Source organism: Zonotrichia leucophrys, unplaced genomic scaffold (genome assembly GCF_028769735.1).
Source record: "Zonotrichia leucophrys gambelii isolate GWCS_2022_RI unplaced genomic scaffold, RI_Zleu_2.0 Scaffold_305_63074, whole genome shotgun sequence".
In the NCBI taxonomy this organism is placed as follows: domain Eukaryota; kingdom Metazoa; phylum Chordata; class Aves; order Passeriformes; family Passerellidae; genus Zonotrichia; species Zonotrichia leucophrys.
The window spans coordinates 48,227-63,074 of NW_026992510.1; the positions used below are offsets into that span (position 1 = coordinate 48,227).

The 14,848-nt window shown below is 55.3% G+C and overlaps 1 protein-coding gene across 1 annotated transcript in view; it reads left to right on the forward strand.

Moving 5' to 3' along the window:
- LOC135441472 (adhesion G protein-coupled receptor L1-like) overlaps window positions 1-14,732 on the forward strand; it is a 45,846-nt gene extending 31,114 nt beyond the window's left edge. Inside the window, exons 11-16 of the mRNA XM_064701017.1 lie at window positions 687-870; window positions 4,613-4,735; window positions 6,611-6,816; window positions 9,640-9,810; window positions 12,462-12,671; window positions 14,503-14,732. Coding sequence (XP_064557087.1) covers window positions 687-870; window positions 4,613-4,735; window positions 6,611-6,816; window positions 9,640-9,810; window positions 12,462-12,671; window positions 14,503-14,727 — 1,119 coding nt within the window. The 3' untranslated portion in view covers window positions 14,728-14,732. The remainder of the gene's footprint in view (window positions 1-686; window positions 871-4,612; window positions 4,736-6,610; window positions 6,817-9,639; window positions 9,811-12,461; window positions 12,672-14,502) is intronic.
- Window positions 14,733-14,848: the final 116 nt, after the last annotated feature.

Below are 14,848 nucleotides of genomic sequence, written 5' to 3' on the forward strand. Positions count from 1 at the left end.
GTCCCTTGGGCGTGTGCCTTGGGCGTGTCCCAACCCTGCCCCACCCTGTCTGTCCAGAAGGCTGTAGAGTTTGGGTGTGGCCCTGGGCGTGTCCCTGGGTGTGTCCCATTCCCACCCACCCCGCCCATCCCACAGGCCGTGGTGGTGGTGGCCGTGGGGGGTGGGCGTGTCCCTGGGTGTTTCCCTGGGCGTGTCCCAGCCCACCCACTCCATTCATCCCGCAGGCCGTGGTGGAGGAAGTGGGGGTTGGGTCTGTCTCTGGGCGTGTCCCTGGGTGTGTCCCAGCCCCACCCACCCCATTCATCCCGCAGGCCGTGGTGGAGGCCGTGAGGGGTGGGTGTGTCCCTGGGTGTTTCCCTAGGTGTGTCCCCGGGTATTTCCGGGCATGTCTTGGGTGTATCCCGGCGTGTCCCTGGGCGTGTCCCATTCCCACCCACCCCATTCGCCCCGCAGGCCATGGTGGAGGCCGTGAGGGGTGGGTGTGTCCCTGGGTGTTGCCCTGGGTGTGTCCCCGGGCGTGTCCCTGGGCGTGTCCCAGCCCACCCACCCCATTCATCCCGCAGGCCGTGGTGGAGGAAGTGGGGGTTGGGTCTGTCTCTGGGTGTGTCCCCGGGCGTGTCCCTGGGCGTATCCCCGGGCGTGTCCCTGGGCGTGTCCCATTCCCACCCACCCCATTGGCCCCGCAGGCCGTGGTGGAGGCCGTGGATAACCTGCTGCGCCCCGAGGCGCTGGAGTCGTGGCGGGACATGAACGGCTCGGAGCAGGCGCACACGGCCACCATGCTGCTGGATGTGCTCGAGGAGGGCGCCTTCCTGCTCGCCGACAACGTCAAGGAGCCCGCGCGCTTCCTGGCCGCCCGGCAGAACCTGGGTGAGCCCGCGGGGACCCCCAAACCCCAAACCCCTTCCTGGGGTCCCCATGGGCTCCTCCTGCCCGTCCTGTCCCTCCATGCATGTGCCTGGGTCCATATCCAATGTCCAAGTCCCAATATCCCAATGTCCCCAATATCCCAATGTCCAATGTCCCAATATCCAATGTCAATATCCAGTCAATTCCCAATTCCAATCCAATGTCCCAATATCCCAATGTCCCAATATCCCAATGTCCCAATGTCCAATATCCCAATGTCCCAATGTCCCAATATCCCAATTCCCAATGTCCCAATGTCCCAAATGTCCAATGCCAATTCCCAATATCCCAGTATCCCAATATCCCAATGTCCCAATATCCCAATGTCCAATAGTCCCAATATCTCCAATGTCCCAATTCCCAATATCCCAATGTCCCAATATCCAATATCCCAATGATCAATCCAATTCCCAATTCCAATGTCCCAATGTCCCAATATCCCAATGCCAATGTCCCAATATCCCAATGTCCCAATATCCCAATATCCCAATGTCAATATCCCAATATCCCAATGTCCCAATATCCCAATATCCCAATGCCAATGGCCCAATATCCCAATGTCCAATGCCCAATATATCCCAATGCCAATGTCCCAATATCCAATGTCCCATATCCCAATGTCCCAATGTCCCAATATCCCAGTATCCCAATATCCCAATGTCCCAATATCCCAATGTCCCAATGTCCCAATGTCCCAATATCCCAATATCCCAATGTCCCAATATCCCAATGTCCCAATATCCCAATGCCAATGTCCCAATATCCCAATGTTCCAATCCAATCCCAATTCCCAAGCTTAATCCCAAATCCCAAATTCCCAATCCCAAATTCTCAAATCCCAAATTCCCAATCCAAAATCCAAAATCCCAATTTCCCAATCCCAATCCCCAGTTATTTTCTGTGGAGTTTTCCATGTTTTTTCAATGTTTTCCATGTTCTGTCCATACTTTCTATGGGGTTTTTTTCATATTTTCCATGTTCTTTCCATATTTTCTATGGGGTTTTTTCCATATTTTCCATGTTTTTTTCCATGTTCTTTCCATATTTTCCATGGGTGTTTTTCCATATTTCCTATGTTTTTTCCATATTTTTCGTGGGGTTTTTTCCAACACCGAGGGGCCCCTCCAGGAGCTCGTGTTTTCTGTGGTTTTCCATGTCTGTTCCATATTTTCCATGGGGTTTTTTCCATATTTTCCATGTTTTTTCCCTGTTTCTGTGCTGGAGGTGTCGGTGCACAACACCGAGGGGCCCCTCAAGGAGCTCTTATTTTCTGTGGTTTTCCATGTTTTTTCCATATTTTCCATGGAGTTTTTTCCATATTTTCCATGGAGTTTTTTCCATATTTTCCATGGGGTTTTTTCCATATTTTCCATGGGTTTTTTTCCATATTTTCCATGTTTTTCCCTGTTTTTTCCCCAGTGCTGGAGGTGTCGGTGCTCAACACCGAGGGGCCGCTCCAGGAGCTCTGTTTCCTGTGGTTTTCCATGGTTTTTTCCATATTTTCCATGGAGTTTTTTTCCATATTTTCCATGGGTTTTTTTCTATATTTCCTATAGGTTTTTTCCATATTTTCCATGGGTTTTTTTCCATATTTTCCATGTTTTTTTCCCTGTTTCCCAGTGCTGGAGGTGTCGGTGCTCAACACCGAGCAGCCCCTCCAGGAGCTCGTGTTTTCTGTGATTTTCCATGTTTTATTCCATATTTTCCATGTTTTTTTTTCATGGGGTTTTTTTCCATATTTTCCGTGGAGTTTTTTTCCATATTTTCTATGGGGGTTTTTCCATATTTTCCATGGGATTGTTCCATATTTTCCCTGTTCCCCAGTGCTGGAGGTGTTGGTGCTCAACATGAGGGCCGCTCCAGGAGCTCGTTTTCTGTGGTTTTCCATGTTTTTCCATGGGATTTTTTCCATATTTTCCATGGGGTTTTTTTTCTATATTTTCTATGGGGTTTTTTCTATATTTTCCATGGGCTTTTTTCTATATTTCCTATAGGTTTTTTCCATATTTTCTGTGGGTTTTTTTCCATATTTTCCATGGAGTTTTTTTCCATATTTTCTGTGGGGTTTTTTTCCATATTTTCCATGTTTTTCCCTGTTTTTTCCCCAGTGCTGGAGGTGTCGGTGCTCAACACCGAGGGGCCTCTCCAGGAGCTCGTGTTTTCTGTGATTTTCCATGTTTTTTCCATATTTTCCATGGGGTTTTTTTCCATATTTTCCATGGGATTTTTTCCATATTTTCTGTGGGTTTTTTTCCATATTTTCTGTGGGTTTTTTTCCATATATTCCATGTTTTTCCCTGTTTTTCCCCCAGTGCTGGAGGTGTCGGTGCTCAACACTGAGCAGCCCCTCCAGGAGCTCGTGTTTTCTGTGATTTTCCATGTTTTTTTCATATTTTCCATGGTTTTTTCATGGGTTTTTTTTCCATATTTTCCATGGGGTTTTTTTCCATATTTTCTATGGGTTTTTTTTCCATATTTTCCATGGGATTGTTCCATATTTTCCCTGTTCCCCCAGTGCTGGAGGTGTCGGTGCTCAACACTGAGCAGCCCCTCCAGGAGCTCGTGTTTTCTGTGATTTTCCATGTTTTTTTCATATTTTCCATGGTTTTTTCCGTGGGTTTTTCTTCCATATTTTCCATGGAGTTTTTTCCATATTTTCCATGGGGTTTTTTTCCATATTTTCCATGTTTTTCCCTGTTTTTCCCCCAGTGCTGGAGGTGTCGGTGCTCAACACCGAGGGGCCGCTCCAGGAGCTCTTGTTTTCTGTGATTTTCCATGTTTTTTCCATATTTTCCATGGGGTTTTTTTCCATATTTTCCATGGGGTTTTTTCTATATTTTCCATGATGTTTTTTCCATATTTTCCATGGGATTTTTTCCCATATTTTCCCTGTTTTTTCCCCGCTGCAGGCGGTGTCGGTGCTCAACACCAAGGGGCCCCTCCAGGAGCTCTTGTTTTCTGTGGTTTTCCATGTTTTTTTCCATATTTTCCATGGAGTTTTTTTTCCATATTTTCCATGGGTTTTTTTCCATATTTTCTATGAGTTTTTTTCCATATTTTCCATGGGGGTTTTTTTCCGTATTTTCCATATTTTCCCTGTTTCCCCAGTGCTGGAGGTGTCAGTGCTCAACACCAAGGGGGCCCTCCAGGAGCTCGTGTTTTCTGTGATTTTCCATGTTTTTTTCATATTTTCCATGGTTTTTTTCCGTGGGGTTTTTCCCATATTTTCCATGGGGTTTTTTTTCCATATTTTCTATGGGTTTTTTTTCCTTATTTTCCATGGGATTGTTCCATATTTTCCCTGTTCCCCAGTGCTGGAGTTGTCGGTGCTCAGCACCGAGGGGCCGCTCCAGGAGCTCGTGTTTTCTGTGGTTTTCCATGTTTTTTTCATATTTTCCATGGTTTTTTTTCCATGGGGTTTTTCCCATATTTTCCGTGGATTTTTTTCCATATTTTCCATGGGGTTTTTTCCATATTTTCCATGGGGTTTTTTCCATATTTTCCATGGTTTTTTTCCATGGGTTTTTCCCATATTTTCCATGGGTTTTTTTCCATATTTTCCATGGAGTTTTTTCCATATTTTCCATGGGGTTTTTTTCCATATTTTCCATGGGATTTTTTCCATATTTTCCATGGGGTTTTTTTCCATATTTTCCATGGGTTTCTTTCCATATTTTCCATGTTTTTCCCTGTTTTCCCCCAGTGCTGGAGGTGTCGGTGCTCAACACCGAGGGGCCGCTCCAGGAGCTCGTGTTCCCGCAGGAGCTGGGGGGTGACGGCTCCATCCAGCTCTCGGCCAGCACCCTCAAACAGAACAGCAGGAACGGTGAGCAGGGGGCAAATTTGGGGGTCCGGGGGGGTCCTGATGGTCTGGGGGGCTTGGGGAGTTTTGGGGGGCTTGGGGAGATTTGGGGTACCCAGGGCTCCCCCAAACAGAACAGTGGGAATGGGGGGGAGGGGGCAAATTTGGGGGTCCTGGGGGGGCTTGGAGGGTCTGGGTGGTTTTGGGGTGTCTTTGGGATGGTTTGGGGCGTCTTTGGGCATTTTTGGGATGGTTTTTGGGTGGTTTTGGGTGGTTTTGGGGTGTCAGTCGCCCTCTGTCTACACAGGGGTGGTGAAGGGGAGGTCAGGGTGGTTTTGGGGTATTTTTGGGGTATTTAGGGGGTATTTTTGGGGTGTTTCTGTGGTGGTTTTGGGTGTTTCTGTGGTGGTTTTTGGGGTTTTTTTGGGGTGTTTTTGGGGTGGTTTTTGGGGTGTTTTTGGGGTGTTTCTGGGGTGGTTTTGGGGTGGTTTTGGGTGTTTCTGTGGTGGTTTTTGGGGGTGTTTTTGGGGTGTTTCTGTGGTGGTTTTTGGGGGTGGTTTTGGGGTGTTTTTGGGGTGTTTCTGTGGTGGTTTTGGGGGTGTTTTTGGGGTGTTTCTGTGGTGGTTTTTGGGGTTTTTTTGGGGTGTTTCTGGGGTGGTTTTGGGGTATCTGTGGGATGTCTTTGGGGTGGGGAAGGGGTGGTTTTAGTGCAGTTTTGGGGTTGTTTTTGTGGTGATTTTGGGTGTTCTTGGGGTGTGTCTGACCTGCTGTCTCCTCGGGGATGATGGAGAGGGGGGCTGGGTTTTTTTGAGGTGTTTTTGGGGTATTTTTAGGGTTGTGTTTTGGGGGTGTTTTGTGATGTTTTGGGTTTTCTTTGGGGTGTCTCTGACCCTGTGTCTCCCCAGGAATGGTGAAGAAGGGGGCTGGGTGTTTCTGGGGTGTTTTTGGGGTGTTTTTGGGGTGTCTTTGGGGTGCTTTTGGGATGGTTTTTGGTGTTTTTGGGGTGTCCCTGACCCACTGGTCCCCCATGGGTGTTAAAGGGATGTCTTTGGGGTGGTTTTGGGGTATTTTGGGGTGTTTCTAGGGTGTTTTTGGGGTGTCTTTGGGATGTCTGTAGCGCGTTTTGGGGCTGCTTTTAGGTGTCTTTGGGGGTGTTTTCTGGGGTGCCTCTCACCTGCCATCTCCCCAGGGGTGGTGAAGGGGGGTCTGGGTGTTTTTGGGGTGTTCTGGGGTGTTTCTGTGGTGTGTTTTGGCATGGTTTTGGGTGTTCTGGGTGTTTCTGTGGTGTATTTTGGCATGGTTTTGGATGTTTTGGGGTGTTTCTGTGGTGTATTTTGGCATGGTTTTGGGGTGTTTTTTGGGTGTCTGTCACACACTGTCTCTCCAGGGGTGGTGAAGGGGGGCTCTGGATGTTTTTGGGGTGTTTTGGGGGTGTCTTTGAGATGTCTTTGGGGTGTTTTTAGGGTGTTTTTGGGGGTGTTTTTAGGGTGTTTTGGGGTGGTTTTTGGGTGTCTTTGGGTGATTTTGGGGGACGTTTTTAGGGTGTCTTTGGAGGTGGTTTTGAGGTGTTTTGGGGTGTTTTTTGGGTTGTCTCTCACCCTCTGTCTCCCCAGGGGTGGTGAAGGGGAGGGCTGGGTGGTTTTGGGGTGTTTTTTGGGGTGTCTTGGCAGGTTTTTAGTGTGTTTTGGGGGTGTTTTTTGGGGTATTTTTGGGTGTTTTTTGGGGTGTCTCTCACCCTCTGTCTCCCCAGGGGTGGGGAAGGGGGGCTCTGGGTGGTTTTTGGGGTGCTTTTGAGGTGTCTTTGGGGTGTTTTGGGGGGTGTTTTTGGGTGTTTTTGGGGGTGTTTTTTGGGGTATTTTTGGGTGTTTTTCGGGTGTCTCTCACCCTCTGTCTCCCCAGGGGTGGTGAAGGTTGTCTTCATCCTGTACAACAACCTGGGGCTGTTCCTGCCCACCGAGAACGCCACCGTGCGCCTGGGGGGGGACGGGGGGCCCCGCGCCCCCCAGCTCGTGGTCAACTCCCAGGTCATCGCTGCCTCCATCAACAAAGAGTCCAGCAGGGTCTTCCTGCGGGACCCCGTGGTCTTCACCCTGCCCCACCTGGAGGTGCGACCCCCAAAAACCCACCCAGAACCCCAAAACACCCATCCTGAACCCCCAAAAACCCACCCAGCACACCAAAACCTCAACCAGACCCCAAAAAACCCACCCAGACCCCAAAAACCCACCCAGAACCCCAAAACACCCATCCTGAACCCCTAAAAACCCACTCAGAACCCCCAAAACCCACCCAGATCCCAAAAAACCCATGCAGACCCAAAAACCCACCCAAACCCAAAACACCCATCCCGAACCCCTATAAAACCCACTCAGAACCCCCAAAAACCCACCCAGATCCAAAAAACCCACCCAGAACCCCAAAAACCCACCAAGAATCCCCCAAATCCATCCAGAACCCCAAAAAACCCATCCAGAACCTCAAAAACCCACCCAGAACCCAAAACCCCACCTAGACCCCCAAAAAACCCATCCAGAACCCCAAAACCCCACCAAGAGCCACAAAACCTCACCCAGAGACCCAAAAACCCACCCAGAACTCCAAAAATCCCACCCAGAACCCCAAAACTCCTTGGGACCCTTAAAACTGCATCCAGAGACCCCAAATCCCAAAATTTGGATGTTTTGGGACATCCAAACCTTCACCCTGCCCCACCTCGAGGTGCAACCCCCAAAACCCCACCCAGACCCCAAAATCCCACCCAGAACCCCCAAAACTCACCTAGAGCCCCAGAAATCCACGCAGAGAGCCCAAATCCCCAAATTTGGATGGTTTGGCACATCTAGAATTTCACCCTGCCCCACCTGGAGGTGCGACCCCCAAAAACCAGCTCAGACTCCCAAAACCCCACCCAGAACCCCAAAACATTACACAGACCCCCAAAATCCCATCCTGAACCCAAAAAACCCACCCAGAACCGCCAAAAACTGAACAAGAATACCAAATACATACCCAGAACCCCAAAAACCTCACCCAGAACCCCCAAAAACACACTCAGAACCCCCAAAACCCACCCAGATCCCCAAAAACCCATGCAGACCCAAAAAAAAACCATCCAGACCCCCCAAAAACCCATCCTGAACCCCCAAAAACCCACCAAGAATCCCAAAAACCCACCCAGGGCCTCAATAAACCCACTCAGACCCCAAAAACCCACCCAGAATCCAAAAAACCCATCCAAGGCCCCAAAAACCCAACCACAACACCAAATACACTACCAGAACCCCAAAAACCCACCCAGAATCCCAAAACCCATCAAGAATCCCCCAAATCCATCCAGAACCCCAAAAACCCACCCAGAACCCCCAAAACCCACCCAGAGTCCCAAAAACCCCATCCATACCCCTAAAAAACCCACCCAGAATCCCAAAAACCCACCCAGGGCCCCAAAAAACCCACTCAGACCTCAAAAAACCCATCCAAAATCTCAAAAACCCACCCAGACTCCCCAAAAACCCATCCTGAACCCCAAAAAACCCACCCAGGACCCCAAAAACCCACCCAGACCAAGAACCAATTTGGGGCCTGCTGCTCCTTCTGGAATTACTGAGATTGGGAAATCAGGGAAAATCGGGGAAAATTGGGGAAAATTGGAAAAATGGGACCCCCCCTTCTCTTTGGGACCCCCATTTTCCCGATTTCCCCTGATTTTCCCCCATTTCCCAGACCAAGAACCACTTTGGGGCCAACTGCTCCTTCTGGAATTACCAAGATTGGGAAATCAGGGAAAATTGGGGAAAATTGGGGAAAATCAGGGAAAATCGTGGAAATGAGGCCCCCCCTTCTCTTTGGGACCCCCATTTCCCTGATTTTTCCCAATTCCCTCCATTTCCCCCATTTCCCAGACCAAGAACCACTTTGGGGCCAACTGCTCCTTCTGGAATTACCAAGATTGGGAAATCAGGGAAAATCGGGGAAAATTGGGGAAAATTGGAAAAATGGGGCCCCCCCTTCTCTTTGGGCCCCCCGTTTTCCCGATTTCCCCTGATTTTCCCCCATTTCCCAGACCAAGAACCACTTTGGGGCCAACTGCTCCTTCTGGAATTACCGAGATTGGGAAGTCAGGGAAAATTGGGGAAAATTGGGGAAAATCAGGGGAAATCGTGGAAATGAGGCCTCCCCTTCTCTTTGGGACCCCCATTTCCCTGATTTTTCCCAATTCCCCCAATTCCCCCCCATTTCCCAGACCAAGAACCACTTTGGGGCCAACTGCTCCTTCTGGAATTACCAAGATTGGGAAATCAGGGAAAATCGGGGGAAATCAGGGAAAATTGGAAAAATGGGGCCCCCCTTCTCTTTGAGAACCCTGTTTCCCCCATTTTTCCCCCATTTTCTCCCCACTTTTCCCCCATTTCCCAGACCAAGAACCACTTTGGGGCCAACTGCTCCTTCTGGAATTACCAAGATTGGAAGATTGGGAAATCAGGGAAAATTGGGGAAAATTGGGGAAAATTGGGGAAAATTGGGGAAAATTGGAAAAATGGGGCCCCCCTTCTCTTTGGGAACCCCATTTCCCCCATTTTTCCCCCATTTTCCCCCCACTTTTCCCCCATTTCCCAGACCAAGAACCACTCTGGGGCCAACTGCTCCTTCTGGAATTACCAAGATTGGGAAATCAGGGAAAATCGGGGGAAATCAGGGAAAATTGGAAAAATGGGCCCCCCCTTCTCTTTGGGACCCCCATTTCCCTGATTTTTCCCCCACTTTTCCCCCATTTCCCAGACCAAGAACCACTCTGGGGCCAACTGCTCCTTCTGGAATTACCAAGATTGGGAAATCAGGGAAAATCGGGGAAAATTGGAAAAATGGGGCCCCCTTCTCTTTGGCACCCCCATTTTCCCGATTTCCCCTGATTTTCCCCCATTTCCCAGACCAAGAACCACTTTGGGGCCAACTGCTCCTTCTGGAATTACTCGGAGCGCTCCATGGCCGGGCACTGGTCGAGCCAGGGCTGCCGCCTGCTGCGCTCCAACGGCACCCACAGCTCCTGTGCCTGCAGCCACCTGACCAACTTCGCCCTGCTGATGGCCCGGAGCCAGAGCGTGAGTGCACACCTGGGCACACCTGGGCACACCTGGGCACACCCGGGCACACACCTGGGCACACCTGGGCACACACCTGGGCATGGCTGGATACACCTGGGCACACCTGGGCACACCTGGGCACACACACACACACACCTGGGCACACCTGGGCACACACACACACACACCTGGGCACACACCTGGGCACACCTGGGCACACCCCTGGGCATGGCTGGATACACCTGGGCACACCTGGGCACACCTGGGCACACACCTCAGCACACCTGGGCACACCTGGGCACACACCTGGGCACACCTGGGCACACACCTGGGCACACCTGGACACACCTGGGCATGGCTGGATACACCTGAGCACACCTGGGCACACACCTGGGCACACCTGGGCACACCTGGGCACACCTGGGCACACACACACACACACACCTGGGCACACCTGGGCACACTTGGGCACACCTGGGCACACACCTGAGCACACACACACACACACCTGGGCACACCTGGGCACACACCTGAGCACACACACACCTGGGCACACCTGGGCACACCTGGGCACACTTGGGCACACCTGGGCACACACACACACCTGGGCACACCTGGGCACACCTGGGCACACCTGGGCACACACCTCGGCACACCTGGGCACACCCCTGGGCATGGCTGGATACACCTGGGCACACTTGGGCACACCTGGGCACACACACACACACACCTGGGCACACCTGGGCACACACCTGGGCACACTGGGGCACACCTCTGGGAACACACCTGGGCATACCTGGCCATGGCTGGGTAGTCCTGGGACATACCTGGGTACACCTGGGATACACACCTGGGCACACCTGGGCACACACACACACACACACCTCGGCACACCTGGGCACACCTGGGCACACACCTGGGCACACTTGGGCACACCTGGAACAGACACACACACCCCTGGGCACACACCTGGGCACACACACACCCACAGCTCCTGTGCCTGCAGCCACCTGACCAACTTCGCCCTGCTGATGGCCCGGAGCCAGAGCGTGAGTGCACCCCTGGGCACACCTGGGCACACACCTGGGCATGGCTGGATACACCTGGGTACACCTGGGCACACACCTGGGCACACCTGGACACACCTGAGCACACACACACACACACCTGGGCACACCTGGGCACACACCTGGGCACACACCTAAGCACACACACACACACACCTGGGCACACCTGGGCACACCTGGACACACCTGGGCACACACCTGGGCACACACCTGGGCACACCTGGACACACCTGAGCACACACCTGGGCACACCTGGGCACACCTAGACACACACCTGGGCACACACCTGGGCACACACCTGGACACACCTGGGCACACACCTGGACACACACCTGGGCACACCTGGGCACACCTGGGCACACACCTGGGCACGCCTGGGCACACCTGGGCATACCTGGGCATACACCTCAGCACACCTTGGCACACCTCTGGGAACACACCTGGACATACCTGGCCATGGCTGGGTACTCCTGGGACCTACCTGGGCACACCTGGGCATACCTGGGTACACCTGGGCACACCCCTGGGCATGGCTGGATACACCTGGGCACACCTGGACGCACACCCTGGCACCCCTGGGCATGTCTGGGCACACCTGGGATACACACCTGGGCACACCTGGGCATACCTGGGCACACCTGGGCACACACCTGGGCATGTCTGGGCACACCTGTGCACACACCCTGGTACACCTGGGCATGACTGGGTACAGCTGGGATACACCCCTGGGCATAGCTGGGCACACCTGGACACACCTGGGCACACACCCGGGCACACCTGGGCACACCTGGGCACACCTGGGCACACCCCTGGGCATGGCTGGATACACCTGGGCACACCTGGGCGCACACCCTGGCACACCTGGGCATGACTGGGTACACCTGGGATACACACCTGGGCATGTCTGGGCACACCTGGGATACACACCTGGGCACACACCTGGGCACACCTGGGCACACCTGGGCACACACCTGGGCACGCCTGGGCACACCTGGGCATACCTGGGCATACACCTCAGCACACCTGGGCACACCTCTGGGAACACACCTGGGCATACCTGGCCATGGCTGGGTACTCCTGGGACATACCTGGGCACACCTGGGCATACCTGGGCACACCTGGGCACACCCCTGGGCATGGCTGGATACACCTGGGCACACCTGGGCGCACACCTGGGTACACCTGGGACACACACCTGGGCACGCCCCTGGGCATGGCTGGATACACCTGGGCACACACCCTGGCACACCTGGGCATGGCTGGATAGACCTGTGCACACCTGGACACACACCCTGGCACACCTGGGCATGACTGGTTACACCTGGGACACACACCTGGGCACACCCCTGGGCATGTCTGGGCACACCTGTGCACACCTGGGCCGTGTGATGCACACCCGCAGTGACACCTGACCAACTTCGCCCTGCTGATGGCCCAGACACAGCCCGTGACACACCTGGGCACGCACCTGGGCACACCTGAGACAGCTGTGACACACCTGGGATCACCTGGCCGGGGATCCTGGTGGCGCCTGTCCCTGCCCATGGATCCCATAACCCCAAACCCCCCCAGAATTCCCAGGGAATTCCCGTTCTCCCGCAGTTCCCGGGGCGGCTGAACGAGGTGCTGCTGTCGGTGATCACCTGGGCGGGGATCCTGGTGGCGCTGCTGTGCCTGGGCCTGTCCATCTCGGCCTTCTGCTGCCTGCGGGGGCTGCCCTCGGAGCGCACCACCATCCACAAGAACCTGTGCATCAGCCTCTTCCTCGCCGAGCTGCTCTTCCTCGTGGGCATCGACAAGACGCAGTACCAGGTGGGGCTGGCACACCTGGGGGCACCATGGCACACCTGGGGCAACCCATGGCACACCTGGGGGCACCATGGCACACCTGGGGGTGCAATGGCACACCTGGGGCACCCCGTGGCACACCTGGGGCAACCCATGGCACACCTGGGGCACCCCATGGCACACCTGGGGGCGCCATGGCACACCTGGGGCACCCCGTGCCACACCTGGGGGCACCATGGCACACCTGGGGCTGCCCATGGCACACCTGGGGGCGCCATGGCACACCTGGGGGCACAATGGCACACCTGGGGGCACAATGGCACACCTGGGGGCACCATGGCACACCTGGGGCACCATGGCACACCTGGGGCACCATGGCACACCTGGGGGCGCAATGGCACACCTGGGGGCACCATGGCACACCTGGGGCAACCCATGGCACACCTGGGGGCACAATGGCACACCTGGGGCACCCCATGCCACACCTGGGGGCGCCATGGCACACCTGGGGGCGCCATGGCACACCTGGGGCACCCCGTGGCACACCTGGGGGTGTAATGGCACACCTGGGGGGCACATGGGGGGCGCCATGGCACACCTGGGGGACACCTGAGGGCACCCCTTGCCACACCTGGGGGTGCAATGGCACACCTGTGGGCGCAATGGCACACCTGGGGCAACCCATGCCACACCTGGGGCACCCCATGCCACGCCTGGGGGCACATTGACACACCTGGGGGTGCAATGGCACACCTGGGGCTGCCCATGGCACACTTGGGACATCCCGTAGCACACCTGGGGGCACAATGGCACACCTGGGGGTGCAATGGCACACCTGGGGCACCCCATGCCACGCCTGGGGGCACCATGGCACATCTGGGGGTGCAGTGGCACACCTGGGGCACCATGGCACACCTGGGGATGCCATGGCACACCTGGGGGCACCATGGCACACCTGGGGGGCACCATGGCACACCTGGGGAACCCCGTGGCACACCTGGGGGCACCATGGCACACCTGGGACTCCTCATGGCACACCTGGGACCCCTCATGGCACACCTGGGACATCCCCGAACAGCCCTGAGACCCCTGGAATGTCCCACTGCCCCCCTGGTTTACCGCCCAACACATCTGGGGCATCCCAGGGCACCCCATCACACTGGGACCCCCAGAAACACCCAAAAACCCCTCTGGCTGCCCCTCCCTGTCCCTGCCCTTTTCCCGTCCCCCTCCCTGTCCCGTCCCCCTTGCCCCCCGTGGCACTCCCCGTTCCTTCCCTGTCCCGCCCTGTCCCACCTTTGGACATTCCCTGTCCCCACGCTGTCCCCATGCTGTCCCCACATGTCCCCATCCCCGCAGGTGGCCTGTCCCACCTTTGGACAGTCCCCCGTCCCGCCCGTCCCTACGCTGTCCCCACAGTCCCCCCATGTCCTAAATTCCCCCCCCACCCCACGTGTCCCCTCCCTGCAGGTGGCCTGTCCCACCTTTGGACACTCCCTGTCCCTGTCCCCACGCTGTCCCCACACATCCCCACGTGTCCCCCCCCGCAGGTGGCCTGTCCCACCTTTGGACACTCCCTGCCCCCCCCCCCCCCTTGTCCCCAAATGTCTCCACTGTCCCCACAGGCCCTACACATCCCCACACACCCCACTGTCCCCCCCCGCAATGCCTTCCCACCTTTGGCACTCCCCGTCCCGTCCCGTCCCTGTCCCTATCCCACCTTTGGGCATTCCCTGTCCCCACGCTGTCCCCACACATCCCCACGTGTCCCCCCCCGCAGGTGGCCTGTCCCCCCTTTTGGGCATTCCCCCGTCCCCCCCGCTTCCCACACATCCCCACGTGTCCCCCCCCGCAGGTGGCCTGTCCCATCTTCGCCGTGCTGCTGCACTATTTTTTCCTGGCGTCGTTCTCGTGGCTGTGCCTGGAGGGGGTTCACCTGTACCTGCTGCTGCTCGAGGTGTTCGACAGCGACCCCGCCCGCCGCAAGTACTACTACGCGGGCGGCTACTTCTTCCCCGCCGTCGTGGTGGCCGTGGCGGCCGCCGTGGATCACCGCAGCTACGGCACCGACCAGGCGTGAGCAGGGCGGGGTTTGGGTGAGGCTGGGTGGGGCCAGGACATGGCAGGGGTGGCCGGGTGGGTGGGGGGGAGTTGGGGTGGGGGGAGGGGTGGGTGGGTGTGCCGGGGGGGGCGGGGGGGCC